The following is a 14666-nucleotide window of genomic DNA, read 5'->3' as shown; positions in this document are numbered from 1 at the left end:
CCCAATCCCAATTTAATTCTTAAAACTTTCAAGAACACCAATATATAAATAAAAAAATAAACATCTCATACACTGCAAAAAAAGTTTATTTTCTTACTTTGATTTTTTGTCTTCTTTCTATACCAAATATCTAAAAATTCTTAAATAAAGAAGAATTTTCTACACAAGCACAGTTTTTCCTACAAACAAGCAGAACAATCTGCCAATAGGGTAAACAAAATAATCTTATTTCAAAAGGGAAAACAAGATTGTTTTGCTTACCCCATTGGCAGATTATTTTCCTTGTTTTAAGGAAAAACTCACTTAATATTGGCATGTTATTTCTGAAAACATGACAATATTTTTTTCTTGTCTAGAAAATGCTTCTTGATATAAGAATTTTTAGATATTTGGACTAAAAAGAAGACAAAAAAATCGAAGTAAGAAAAGCATTTTTTGTTGTGTACTGTACCTAAAGCATTTCATAGAGTGATTAATGACTTGTTATCCTGCAGGCTGTATGCGGGATGTAAGGCTGAATGGTCATTCTCTATCGCTGGATGGTCAGAGCACAGAGTTCAGTACTGTACTGGAGCGCCGTGGTGTCGTACCCGGCTGCCACTCAGACGCCTGCAGCGCCAAACCCTGCCTGAGCCCGCTGTACTGTGTCGACATGTGGAGGAAACACGAGTGCAGGTTTATACTCACACGTTTACACACACACAATATTAACACAATTATAACAGGACGACAAGATTTCTGATTACATCAACCTGGCATTCTGGCATTTTACACAGTCATTCCAATAAACTAAAATCACATTAAGACTTGTAGTTTTCTTATTTTAGTTGCTTCGTCATAACGCATTATAAGATCACTATTGCCATCATGTAGCACTTTTGTTGCATTTTGCGACAGAATAAACACACGGAAATGGTCAACAGTTTGACAGCAAACAAAAAAAGCAAGAATGTAAGCAAGAATTTGCATCCACTTTCATCTGTTTGCACATTTAGTATGACAAATAATAAACTGCATTTGAAGCTTTTATACTTTAAAAAATGAAACACTAAACTGTTAATGGTACCAAAATGAACACATTGACATATGACTGACATGACAATGACATTTCAAGTGTTCACACTTAGGGTGCTTTCACACCTGTGAATCGATTAGTTGTTCCGAAACAGAGATTACAAATGTTACATTGTTGCTCTTTGCTCTTGGTGCGGTTCGCTTTCACATTGCAAAGTTTCTAATCGGACCAAAAGAGCTAAAACAAGTCTCGTGTGAGTAAACTCTCTTCACATTGGTCAGAGTGTCAGAGTTTATTTTGCAGCGTCCCGCTCAGCTGTCAGGAGAGGTGGTGGTTTGATGGTGATTGACAGGGTGCGCGCGCGATGTGTCTGAGGAGAGATGCGGTGGGGAGGGGTGAGAAGGATGCGCGACGTAGCCTATTTGAGAAGGAGATCATCACTCGTTTGCGGGCATCCGGAGACTCGCGAAACTTCCCGCCCTACTCATAATTCTCTCTTCATATAGCCGTATGCCTATTACATATCCATAAAACACTGTGATATAACCGCGCTCGGATCGGATCGCTTTCTCACTGTAATCGAACCGCTCCAGGGTTCGTTTCAATCGAGCTAAGACCACCTCATTCAAGCGATCTCGGAGCGATTACTTTGGCGCAGAACAGAGCGCAATTGCCCTGTTCAAATATGCCAAACGAACCACGCTAACTGGGCAATCGAGACACGTTCCGAAACAAAAGTGTAGGTGTGAAAGCACCCTTAGCTGATTATTGATAATAAAGCACATTTGGCATGCTGTCCCGGGAGAATATCCTCAGAATATCTTCGAGCCCAGGGCTCCCTCCCCTTTGAAGGGCGAGAGGAAAGTTTGAGCTCAGGTAGATCTCGAGAACCTGTTATTCTTGGCTCTCAGCCCTGCTAGCTCAGGACTACGTAAGCGACTGTTTTCACACCACAGTCACTTTATAGTTGCAACTTCTAAGTGTTTACATGCATTGTCATGATGGTACATTAACTTGATAATATGTTACTCACTCACCTGAATGCCTTTCAAAGATATAGCTTCATATGAGTATTTACCAGGCACGTGCACACATAGGGCTCAACCTGTGCTGTGCACATGCCCTTTTTAGTCTTGGATAGAAAGTGCCCTTCCAAAATGATCAAAAGTGCCCCCGCGAAGCGGCACACCTTCGGTCCAGCCCTTCAGTAGGCGCGCGACAACACCGCTCTTGAGTACCCGCGCGACAACACAGCTGATCAGTACGCGTGCGATAACACCGCTCTTCAGTACACGCGCATCCACTCTGCAGATCTGCAGCAATTCCCCCCCCCCAAGCTATAATGGAAGTCAATGGTGCAAAAACAGCCACCAACATAACAAAGGGGTAGTCAATTTGAACAGCACATATGGGTCAATCATAACATTGTTTTATTCAGAATAAAGTAAACAACTAAATTACAGATATCAATGTAAACATACCCACTCTCACTGTCTACCTTCATGTAATCTTCCTCTTTCTCTCTTTCTCTCTTTCTCTCTCTCTCTCTCTCTCTCTCTCTCCAGGTGTCCAGCCAATCAGGTCGCAGTGCTGGATGAGGTCACGGGTCTTATGCGTTGCGCTCCGTCCCCCTGCAGTGCCAGTACATGTCGTAACGGTGGCACCTGTTTAGCTCACTCCACTAAGAGCTACCAGTGCCGCTGTCCAGAGGGCTTCAGGGGTCAGTGGTGTGAGATCGGCCAGCTCAAATCTCTCCGTCTCGCTGCGCTCAGTCCCAGCTCCATCCTGGCCATCAGCATGTGTCTCCTCGTCTTTTTTGGTAACTATCAAGAAATTGTCAAACACACATATGTTCTTATGAAGTCTTAGTAATCAATCGCAATATTTCTATCCAACTGATTTCACGCAGATTTTGGTATACTGCAAGGCAATACACAATGGTAATTTAAAGTGCTTTACATTAAACATGAATAAAAGAAACAATGCAAGTAAAAGACACAAAAATAACAAACAGCAAACTATTTTTTTGTTGTTTACTGAATAAAAACTTCATTTAAAATGCATTTATATATATATATATATATATATATATATATATATATATATATATATATATATATATATATATATATATATATATAAACTTTTTAAATGAAGTTTTTATATATATATATATATATATATATATATATATATATATATATATATATATATATATATATATATATATATATACTCCATTTAAGTAGACCCTTTTTACAGTTTAAATTAAGGAAATGTGTAAATAATGATTCTTAATAAACACAAACACACTTAATTGTGTCATTCTGTTTTTACAGTTTAGCTCAGATCACAAGTGGTGTACAGTAGAGATCTGTGCAGGACTTAATTTTGAATCCTGCTCCTGCCCGCTCCTGCTAGGTTTTAGTCTGAACCCGACCGCTCCTGCTTATGTTCAGCATTTGTTGGCCTGCTGCTCGACCTGCCTCGTTTTCTACCTGACACAGCCGCGCACATATACACTCTTGATGAGCTTATACACTTTTGATTGCTTTCAGAGGTGGTAAAACCCAGACTATTGACTGGATTTCTTCATTTCAGTCATTTGGTTAAATGTAGGGCAGCAAGAAGGTTGCTGTTTTGAGTCTTGGCTGGACCAATTGGCATTTCTGTGTAGACTTTGCATGTTCTCCCCATGGTTGTTTGGGTTTCCTCCAGGTGCTTTGGTTTCCCACACAGTCCAAAGACATTATTAGCAGGGCTTAATTTGTGCTGGAACACACCCTATCTGGCACCTCTGAAATCTGATCCGGCACCTCATTTTACCGACTCCCCTCCTCAACCGCCCTCCTCCCGCTATTCACTTTCACTTTTTTCCGCGACTCCCCAACACTCTTCACTTTTGCCCACCACACCCCTGCTCCATCCAACACTCCACACTAGTTGAATTGAATGAAGCAAATTGACCATAGTTTATGAGTGTATGTGTGAATGTGAGAGTGTATGGGTGTTCCCCAGTAATGGAAGGGCATCTGCTGCGTAAAACATATGCTAGAATAATTAGTGGTTTATTCTGCTGTGATGACCCCTGATAACTTAAGGGAATTAGCCGAAGGAAAATGAATGAATGCTCCTTACTGCCCACTTTAAAACCAGACAGGGTTTAGACTTTAGCATCAGAAATCAAATGTTTGAGCAAAATGCACCTTTACCAGTCATAATTGGATAGCATAAATGTGTTTGGGGTTGTTTCGCAGCTATCAGTGCCGGAACGAAAGCTAATTCACTCTATGTCTTTTCTATTGGCTAAGTTTGTATTCGTATGTAAATTGTGCAGGCTTATCTTCAAATATTTGATGGAAAAAGCAGAAAAATCTTACACATTCTTTTGTGCATAGACACTAAACTCAAAGAAAGCAGTGAAGTTGGGGGAAAGGTATGGATTTAAACACCGCATGTAAATGAGATTGTGTTGCCCTCCTCAAGTTATGATCCAACTTGATCAAAACACATCTTAAAGTGGTAGTTGATTCAATCCCCTGAGACATTAGTTCATCTCCAGGGCACAAATTAAGATATCTTAGATAAGATTTGTTTGTTAAATTTAAGCTACATTGCATCTACATGCCAACTAATTCGCATTAGTTTATAAGTAGACTGTTAGGTTGTAAACGTCTGTTGAAGGACTGATAAATGTCAGTATCAACAGATATTAAGCAGACAGTCTACTGATACTCAAATGAACCATTAAAATAAAGTTTTACTGAAATCCGAAACCTTCATAGACAGAAATTGTCATGAAATGTTCAGAAAGGGAAATCAAAAACATTGTTAAAACATTCAATGTGACTTCATGCAAACTTGTTTTTATAGTTTTTTTTGGGAGCAGAAAAGGGTTCTTGGAGCTTCGTTTTATTACAGTTGATCCACTGAAGTCACGTTAAATGTCCTGACATGTTTTTTTGTTCCTGTTCTGAACATTTCTGTGCTGTTTTTGCCTATGGAGGACACAAGAGCTCTCGGATTTAATCAAAAATTGCTTAATTTGTGTTTTAAATGAAGGTTTCATGGGGATTGGACAGCATTGTGAATACGTAGCCTGTATAAATTTCTGGAGAGAGCGAATTATGTAGCCAGAGGTCGAACGTCGAACGAATGCAGCATGATGCCGTTGACGGCTTCTATTTCTTTTTGCACTACCGCTACTTTCATGTGGACGTCTTTTCCGCTGTCATCAGATTTTCCAGTGGCTAAATTGGTGCTTTTTAAAACTGTTTAACCGGTTGGGTTTAGTAAGGGGGTGGGTGGGGTTATCGGTCAGTCAGTAAGTCAGTCAGTCAGTCAGTCGACAGTGGCCTCTGGTGGATTTACGTGAGAAGATCAGGGGAATGACACTTGAGAGAGATATCTGAGAACTCAAAAAACATACACAGTGGCCTCTGGTGGATTCATAAAAAGAAAATCGCAAAAAATTTACCTCTTGGGATGTATTTTGCTCTCTCTAGAAATCTATATAGGGGGTACGTATCCATAATGAGGCTGGGTTGGGATTGGAACTACATGAGTGTGAGAAATGAATAACAGAATTTTCATTTTTGTGTGAACTAACCATTCAGTAGCAGGCGTAAACAGACCATCAAAGGCCTTTTGTGATTATTAGCTTCTCTTAAACCCACGGGATTGAAATTCTGCTTTATTTGCACATTATTTATACAATTTATATCTTTAGAAGGAAAACAGTGTAAAACTGTGATGAGACCCTCTCAGTTTGTGCCAATGTATTGTGAAAAGTGTCAATAGAGAGCTGAGAAACAAGAGCAAGAATGATGAGGCCAGGTGTGTGTGTTTGTGTGCGTGTGTGTGTCAGACAGGTACAACAGTGACGTGACAGGCTGGCATTGCCCTCCAGGCCTCTCTGCCAGCTCTGACACCCATCAGCCACATCACAAGCAGACACACAAATCCTTTTTAAAGCATTACCACATGCAGGCAGAAAGAAATCACTCATCAGCCGAGGCCAAAATGAGGAAAAAGTGCTGCCAGATGATGGGATTGGATGGGATTGGTTGGGCTCGTGGCCTTCAGAAATTTGGCTGAAAATGATATGGTTATTTTTGGATTGATCTGCCTTAATTGAAACGAAGAGTCTTACCTTCAATGAACTGCCAAGATGGCATGAGCTGGTTGGTGAGACAGGCAGCCTGCGGTCAGATTTCTGCACTTATAAGTCAACATCAAATCAAAACTCACCCCTTTTCAGTTTGCTTTAGGTTGTATTTTGAATTTATTACATAAGGAGAGCATTTTTTAAATAAAAACGCCTCTGTACTAAAACATTTTAATGTCAAAACTGAATTACAATACTGTTCATAAGATTTGTTTTTGTGTGTCTCCTATGCTCAGAATTTCTTTTTATAATAATATACTAAAATAACTAAGTTTTTGTTACAACATTTTTCAAATTGTGATGTGATGACAAAGCTGAATTTTCAGCATCATTACTTTAGTAATATTAAATGATCCTTTCAAAATCAAATTAATATGATCATTTTTCCTACATCTGCTGCCTAATATAAATATGTGAAAATTTTCAGTATTATTATAATTATTGGGTTAAAAAGAAAGCTCTTTCTGATTTTGATTTGGTTTTTATTTTATTTTTAATTAAAATGTCACTCACATTCATTGAAGTGAAGTGAAGTGAAGTGTAGAAGCAAGAGTAGAAGTAGAAGTAGGAGTAGAAGTAAAGTAGAAGTAAAGTAAAAGTAATGTAGAAGTAAAATAGAAATAAAGTAGTTTTAGTAAAGTATAAATAGAAGTAGTAGTAAAGCTAAAGTTAAGTAGAATTGAATTAAAGTAGAAGTAATGTAAAGTAGAAGTAAAGTAAAATAGTAGTAAAGTAGAAGTGAATTAAAGTAGAAATAGAGTAGAAGTAAAGTGAAAGTAGAGTTGAAGTAAAGCAGAAGTAAAGTAAAGTAGAAGTAAAGTAAAAGTAATGTAGAAGTAAAGTAGAAATAAAAGAAGTGAAGTAGAAGTAAAGTAGAAGTAACACAAGTAAAGTAGATGTAAAGTGAAAGTAGAAGTAGAGTAAAGTAGAAGTGAAGTAAAGTAGTAAAGAAAAGTAGAAGTAGTGGTAAAGTAATGTAATGTGTGGAAGTAAAGTAGAAGTATATGAGTAAAGTAAATTAGAAGTAAAGTAGGAGTGAAATAAAGTAGAAGTACTGTAGAAGTAATGTAAAGTTGAAGTAAAGTGAAAGCAAAATAAAAGTAAAAGTTGAAGTAAAGTACTAGTGAAGTAGAAGTAAAGTAGAAGTAAAGTAAAGTGAAGTGAAAGTTGTGACGTGGCCAAGTATGGTGAACCGGAATTTGTGCTCTGCATTTAACCCATCCAAGTGCACGCACACACAGCAATGAACACTCACAACACACACACACACACACACTTTGAGGGATGCATTCTTTCTAAATAATTGCTAAATAAATCTTATTAAATAAGCATATAACAGTTTTACTGACTTATAGAACATCTCACCGCAAGAAGGTTGCTGGTTTGAGTCCCGACTGGGCCAGTAGGCATTTCTGCCTGGAGTTTGCATGTTCTCCCCATGTTTGCGTGGGTTTCCTCTGGGTGTCCAAACACGTGGTATTGGTAAATTGAATGAACTAAATTGGCCGTAATGTATGAGTGCATATAAGAGTGTGTTTCCCAGTACTGGGTTGCAGCTGGAAGGGCATCTGCTGTGTAAAACATATGCTGGAATAGTTGCTGGTTCATTCTGCTGTGGTGACCGCTGAAAAATAAGATACTAAGCAGGAAGAAAATTGAATGGATGACTTAAAGTAGTGTATGAAAACCAAAAACAAATGTTTACATTCAGGACACTACTGCAATATCTGTTAATGACAGTGATCACCAGTGTTGTTTTAATCTGCTTCTCTCTCATCTGCAGCTGTGCTCGTAGCCGTGACCGTATGGAATCAGAAGGGCAGCAGGAATAAGTTTCGTAAGCGAGGTGTTTACCACATCCCAGCGGAGCACGAGAGCTGGGAGGACATCCGGGAAAACATCCTCAACTACAACGAGGAGGGAGGAGGAGAGCAGGACCAGGTATTCCATTAACACTGGGACATATTGATTTACTTTCTGGAAGACTCGGGTCAGGGGGATGACCTCCATGACTAGAGCTCAGCATCCTCCAGGTGGCAGCATTCAGTTCATAGTCTAGATCAGAGATGCCCAAACATTGAACTCTATTGTCTTATAAATGTGATTGTTTATGTTTTTATTGCAATAAATTATTGTTTAAAAAGTTATTTTGCATTAGTCAATATGATTTAAAGTAATGTTATCTATTTATTTCAAAATACTATAAAATAAATTAGAAAAATACCCATGGCAACCTTAGAGGAATATAGTTTGTAATATTTACCTTTGACCCACGACTCTCGATGATATTTGGTTTTTGGCCCTTTATGCTAAATAGGCACCACTTGAATAGATATTGTATTCTGATTTTCAGACATGCTAGAATTGTGCTATATTGCCACATGATCTCATTTAGCCTAAAGTATACTTCAGTTTACAGCCTTTTAAAGTATTTTGCATTTGATAGCAAACACTTGACATTCATCCTGGCCCATTATCTCGGACTTTCTCTTCACAAATTATGAGCAACAAAAAAAGTTTGTGGGCGATGCAGTGGCGCAGTAGGTAGTGCTGTCTACTCACAGCAAGAAAGTTGCTGGTTCGAGCCTCGGCTGGGTCAGTTGGCATTTCTGTGTGGAGTTTGCATGCTCTCCCTGCGTTCACGTGGGTTTCCTCTGGGTGTTCCAGTTTCCCCCACTGTCCAAAGACATGTGGTACAGGTGAATTGGGTAGGCTAAATTGTCCGTTGTGTGTGTGTGTGTTTGTTTCCCAGAGATGGGTTGCGGCTGGAAGCGCATCCTCTGCGTAAAAAACGTGCTAAATAAGTTGGCGGTTCATTCTGCTGTGGTGACCCCGGATTAATAAAGGGTCTAAGCCGGAAAGAAAAAACATGAATGAAAACATTTTTGTGTACCTGTTTGCAAGATGTTGTTGCAGTTCTTGTTTGACTGTGAAATGACAGACTGGTCCAGTGCTGACACCTTATGGACAAACTAAGTAATGCAAAGCAGTGTGTCGAGTGTACATTGTATGGCATCAGGAGCGTCTGCAGGATTTTATTCCAGGGCACACACAAATCCATCACAAACACAAGTAGATTTCATTACCCATCTCCCACCATGCAAGTACATACAGACTGTAAAACACACAAACACACACTTTAATTGTTTTTCATTCTTTCTTGCTTTGTCAATATATCGTAGTGTATCTATTTAAATTAAATAATAAATAAATAAATAAAAAAGCACCATTAGTTCCCACCCTCTCATGGTAGGTACGCACAGTGCGTACTGCCGTACGACTGCAGACGCCACTGTATGGCATCAGTATAGACAGTGTGTACAGTACAGGCCTGTAGTCAGATACTATTTTTGAAACATTTTATGGTGCAGGGTCTTAAAATGTCTTTTTTTTTTTTTTTAAATCTCAATTTTAGGCCATAAAGTGTTTTAAATTCACTATAATATTATGTTGTAAGTCTTAAATCATTTTCAACGGGTCTTAGTTTCCCTATGTCTATGTAAAGCTACCCAATGAGGCCAACACCCATCCACTCAGTCTCAGCCCATCTTAATAAAAGTTTTAACAAAAGTTTCTTTCTTAAATCTATTTATATGGTTTTTAATGTTTTTTAAAATGTTTATCTGGGCCATTAGAAAAAAAATCTTTTGCAATAAACCTTGTGCAAGTCTGAAATTTCATTCATAATGGTCCTAAAAAGGTCTTAAAAAGTCTTAAATTTGACTTGATGAAAACTGTAGAAACCCTGGTATTACTCTGCTTCACTGAATCGATTTATTTAGAATAATGTTTACGTGCAATATTTGAGCAATTAATCATAAAAAATGACCTTAAATGAAGTAATTACTTTACTTATTTCAGCTGAAGAGTAATTTAATCACAGTAACTAATTAATGTGTAACTAATTACACCCAACATTAAGGGACAGTAAATATTGAGTCTTTAACCTCTTTGAAGTCCCCGTAAGCCGGAAGCTGCAACGTTTTTTTTTTTTTTGTTTTTTTGTTTTTTCGTATTGTGTGCGCAGTTCCTAGAGAAATTAAATATTAAATGAGAAAACAGTATGTGTGGCTTGTTTTTTCCTCTGATTAGATGTAGTAAAGTAGACAATTCGTTCAGAAAGATTAGGAAAAGGGTTTCGGGAGAGTTATTACAACCAAACAGACACCTCCTTCTCCTCAACATTTCTGTTTGTTGTCAAAACTGACAGTTGAAGGGGCGTGGTTATTTATGTAAGCCACGCCTATTACCTCAGACAGACTTATGCCTAGTTCAGACTGCGTGATTTTAGCCCCGATTTTGGCTCGCCGACAGGTTTTGAGAGATCGCCGACAAATGCCTGAAATCACAGGCAAATCGGTGCTCGTGCACGTGAGTGACAATCACACAGTATGAACTATCAAAAAGACGCGATCTGAGAGAATCGTCGATGAGCGCCGATGCCTGCAAGATATTTGGCATGCTAAACATCTGGAGCTGTCGGCGATTCAAATCATGCCGTGTGAATTGAGTTTTGACCAGGGTTTTGACTGAAAATAACATCAGCGATCGCCTACAGCCAATGAGAGAGCAGCTTTCACTTGCGTGTGAGTGTGTAAAGTCATGCAATGTGAAAGTCCCTGTCGCTGATACCTCTTGCAGTGTAAACAAAGCAGCGTCGAAACGCTAGCCCAGATAGTCAAACAGTGTGAAAACATCTGTGACACGACTACTTTGAAAATCATGCAGTCTGAACTCTGCATTAATCTAAGAATTAAAGGTGTATTTTCAGATTTCCAGTAAAGATTACAAGCGCTAACAATTATTGTTCTTCTTAATAACATGCACAGATGAATTGTTTACTACAAAACTAGCAATGTGAGCTAACAAAATCAGTATGTTAGTTTTGATTTCATTTGTACTTTAAGATAAAGTCAAACAGGAGCTCTTCTGATGCACTTTTCTGAATGTTAAACCCACAGAACGCCTATGACATCACTGAGCTGAAGAGGCCGCTGTGTTCCAGCTTGTCCCAGTCCTCGTCCTGCACCACTGCGCCCCTCATCAAATCCTCCCAGGGTTCTCAGGAGGAGGTTCACCCCTGCGGAGCCATCCAGAACGCAGCCATGCTTCCGTACCAGCACCACAGTGGAGGCCACTGCTCTATGGACTTCAAGAGCTACGTGTCCCGCATCATCTGGGAGGCGGACAACGACAGCCTGTCATTCCCCATGGACACCTATCACGTGTACTGCATCGAAGGCTCAGGTTCCAATGCCGGCAGCCTCAGCTCTCTGGGCTCCTTCATCTCTGACGATGGCTTCAGCTACGACACGCTTCGCCGCTGGGGGTCTAAGTTCGAAGGCCTGAGCGAGCTTTACCGCCGACCCGAGCTGGACATCCCATACATGGACACAGTGCAGAGCCAGAGCCTGGAACAGCAACAATGAACACTTGAAGGTTTTGAATGTGTGTTTTTGTGTTGATTTGAAGAACAGCTTTAAGGGCGACGAGCAGCTGAGGTTTGAAGAGTGCTTTGGTTTATTTATTGAGGAAATTGTTAAATGTACTGTATTTATTTTTGAGGGTTTACTCTGATGAGGAACAAAGCCAGTGAATCGTCAAGATTTGAATAAGGTTTAGGGTCACGTTCAGCTTCTTAGTGAACATTAGTGGGTAATTCTGTGCTCCATTCAACTTTAAAGTATGACAGCTTTCATTTTGGATAATTTAAAGCTACTTGTTGGCAGAGAGGCTCAGAGGCTCATATGGAACAATTATTCCTTGACAGTGACTACTTTTACATGGACATCAGTTATAGAATCATTTTCCTTAATGTGATTAAGGCAATAATATGATGAAGGTGTTTACATGAGTTGCGTTTAAATGTTCCTTTCATGATCCCGTTTTACATGTTAAAGCACATAATTCGAATAACGTCACTGCGTCACCACACTATCCACATTTCCTCCGGCGTTTCATGTAATTTCGGGTGTTTCATTGTTAATTTGTTGACTTTAACTGCAGTTTGGCACTTTCACTTTCATTCAGGAACATTTCCTGCATGCCCCCGTGATAAACAAGATATTGGATGTGAGTATGGACTGCTGGAAGAGATTTGGAGAAAAACCTCAGCATTTCACTATGCAGGTGTCCTTCACTGACTCGGCAGGTGCAGAGCATAGTGTCAAACAGCCGTGTGTGGAGACTTTCCTGTCGCAAAATGCGGCAAAAATCCTACACGATAGTAATAGTTTGATTGCGGTGTTTACATGTCTGTATGGCACTTCAATAATGCCACTAACATCGGCATACTCCACATGTCTTAATTCCATTTCTGCTTAGTTTGGTTATGACTTTAATCAGATGAAATTAATCAAAAATAGCTGTCTACATGGTAGACTCTTAAACAGAGTATTGTCCTAATCATATCAATATCAGATTAACGGTGTCCATGTAAATGTACTCAATGAAATATGATGAAATCTGTCTTCCAATCTCTTATTAGAAATATTATTGCGATTTAAAATAAATGTAGTAACAATGTCAAAGTTTTTATTAATTAACATTTTTAATTCTGACCTTAAATTTTCTTTGAACTTGATTTTCAGATTTTTTTCAGGCCTGAATACAAAACAGGAAATCATCAAATAATTTAAAAATGCAAATTTAAAAAGCAATATTTAGACTTGTAAACAATGTAATCAAATTACATTAATCAATGATTGAAGACAAAACTATTGGCCCTCCTGTTTAATTTGAATTCTTTCTCACTCTGCCGAGTGCTGTTTAACGTAGAGAAGATTTTTTAACACATTTTTAAACTTAATTGTTTTAAAAACTCTTTTTATTTTGTCTTTGAAATGATGGCTGCACATAATATTTTCCTAGTTATTTTGCAAGATGCGAGTATTCAGCTTAAAGTGCAATTTAAAGCCTTTACTAGGTTAATTATGCAAGTCATTGGACAGCAGTTTGTTCTGTTATCTTACATGTTTCTAATAATATTGATCCTACCAGTGTTTGTTTATTTGTTTGTTTTAGCTCATTCACTTATAATATAAGAAACAAAATATTATTACATATATACATATAAGAAACACATAAGAAACATATAAGAAACAAGATATTATTGAATAGAAACTTATTAAAGAATCTGTAGAAACATTGCTGTTAAACATCACTTGGGGAATATTTGGAAAAAATTTCAAATTGATTTTATTTTACTGAGGATCATCATCAGCAGAGGCAGTTTCATGCCATGATGTATCACACAACATAACAAGGAAATGAAAATATACTCTCTCAGAAATAAAGGTACAAATGCTGTCACGGGGGTGGTACCATTTCCAAAATTACACTTTTGTACTTTACAGCTGCACATTAGTACTTTAAGGTGCACTTTTGTATCTTAACAAGAGATGCATGCTGCATACTGGTGGTCGTGTGGAGAGACCCCCCTCATGCTTGTGAAGCACTATGGGTGTATGGCCATACACAATAAATGCGCGATATAAATACACACGTTACATAATATCCAGTACAGACTTGTACTTTAAGCATTATCATGTACCTTTAAGGGCCTGTAAGGAACAAAAAAAATACATTTTTGTACCTTTATATCTGAGAGTGTATCATTCATTTGCCTTTGAATGGAGCACAGGATTATTTTCATCAGTTCACTGTGAACAGCAAAACATTTTACAAATCTGCACTTGACCAAAACACTCTTGTTTTAATGGACCCAGCTGCACCGGCAATGGACGCCTACTTCTGAATTAACATAAATTTGCCAAAAGAGGGTCATGAAGACACCGAAAGACTTCACCAGTGACTGATGTGCCAATAAATCACAAACCCACTCATGCAAAGAGTGCAAAAAGTCGCAGTACTTTCAGCCACTGGTGGTATAAAACCTGCCATAAATATTCATTGTGTAAGATTTTCCTTTTCCAGCCGTTTCTGATGCTGGTGTGCTGAAATGTGTAAACGCCAGGTGAATGTATCGTGTATCGAGTAGCCGAGATGAGAACCCACTGTGTCCAAGTCTGATTTAAAAGTTCAAATGTGGCCAGACGCAGCGCAAATACAATCACTTAAGAAAAAAGCTTATAAATATTTTCAATTGCAATATACTTGAGGATCTGTATAGTTCTATTTTTATTGATGTGAATCACAAATGTGAGGCGTTTTGTAAAAATAAAAAGAAGCAATGAGCCATAAGATTAAGGTTAGACCTGTAATAGATGCTCAGCAAAACCTCTACAGGTGTAAATTGAGTTTTAAGCCTCACACAAGGCCTTTTATTTCTGGAAAGGACCAAAAGTTCCTTCACGTCTCTTGTAAAGCTTCAAGAGCTTGAATATAGCTGAAATGTCCTCTGAACACAGACCTGTGCTGCTCATTGTACCATGTAAATGATGTACATACAGAAATACGTTTTCTAGAGTCTTAACGTTTTCCTTTTTTGTATATGACTTTTAATAAATGAAATGTTTTCCTTGA

At 38.3% G+C, this 14666-nt stretch overlaps 1 protein-coding gene across 2 annotated transcripts in view; it reads left to right on the top strand.

The window, feature by feature from the left end:
* si:dkey-22o22.2 overlaps positions 1-14666 on the top strand; it is a 368709-nt gene extending 354043 nt beyond the window's left edge. For both annotated transcript variants that reach the window (XM_073926494.1, XM_001921088.9), the window contains 4 exons: positions 495-675; positions 2581-2834; positions 7966-8123; positions 11144-14666. In XM_073926494.1, coding sequence (XP_073782595.1) covers positions 495-675; positions 2581-2834; positions 7966-8123; positions 11144-11611 — 1061 coding nt within the window. In that variant the 3' untranslated portion in view covers positions 11612-14666. The remainder of the gene's footprint in view (positions 1-494; positions 676-2580; positions 2835-7965; positions 8124-11143) is intronic.

Source organism: Danio rerio, chromosome 16, assembly GCF_049306965.1.
Source record: "Danio rerio strain Tuebingen ecotype United States chromosome 16, GRCz12tu, whole genome shotgun sequence".
Classification (NCBI taxonomy): domain Eukaryota; kingdom Metazoa; phylum Chordata; class Actinopteri; order Cypriniformes; family Danionidae; genus Danio; species Danio rerio.
This window is presented reverse-complemented; position numbering and strand designations above follow the sequence as displayed.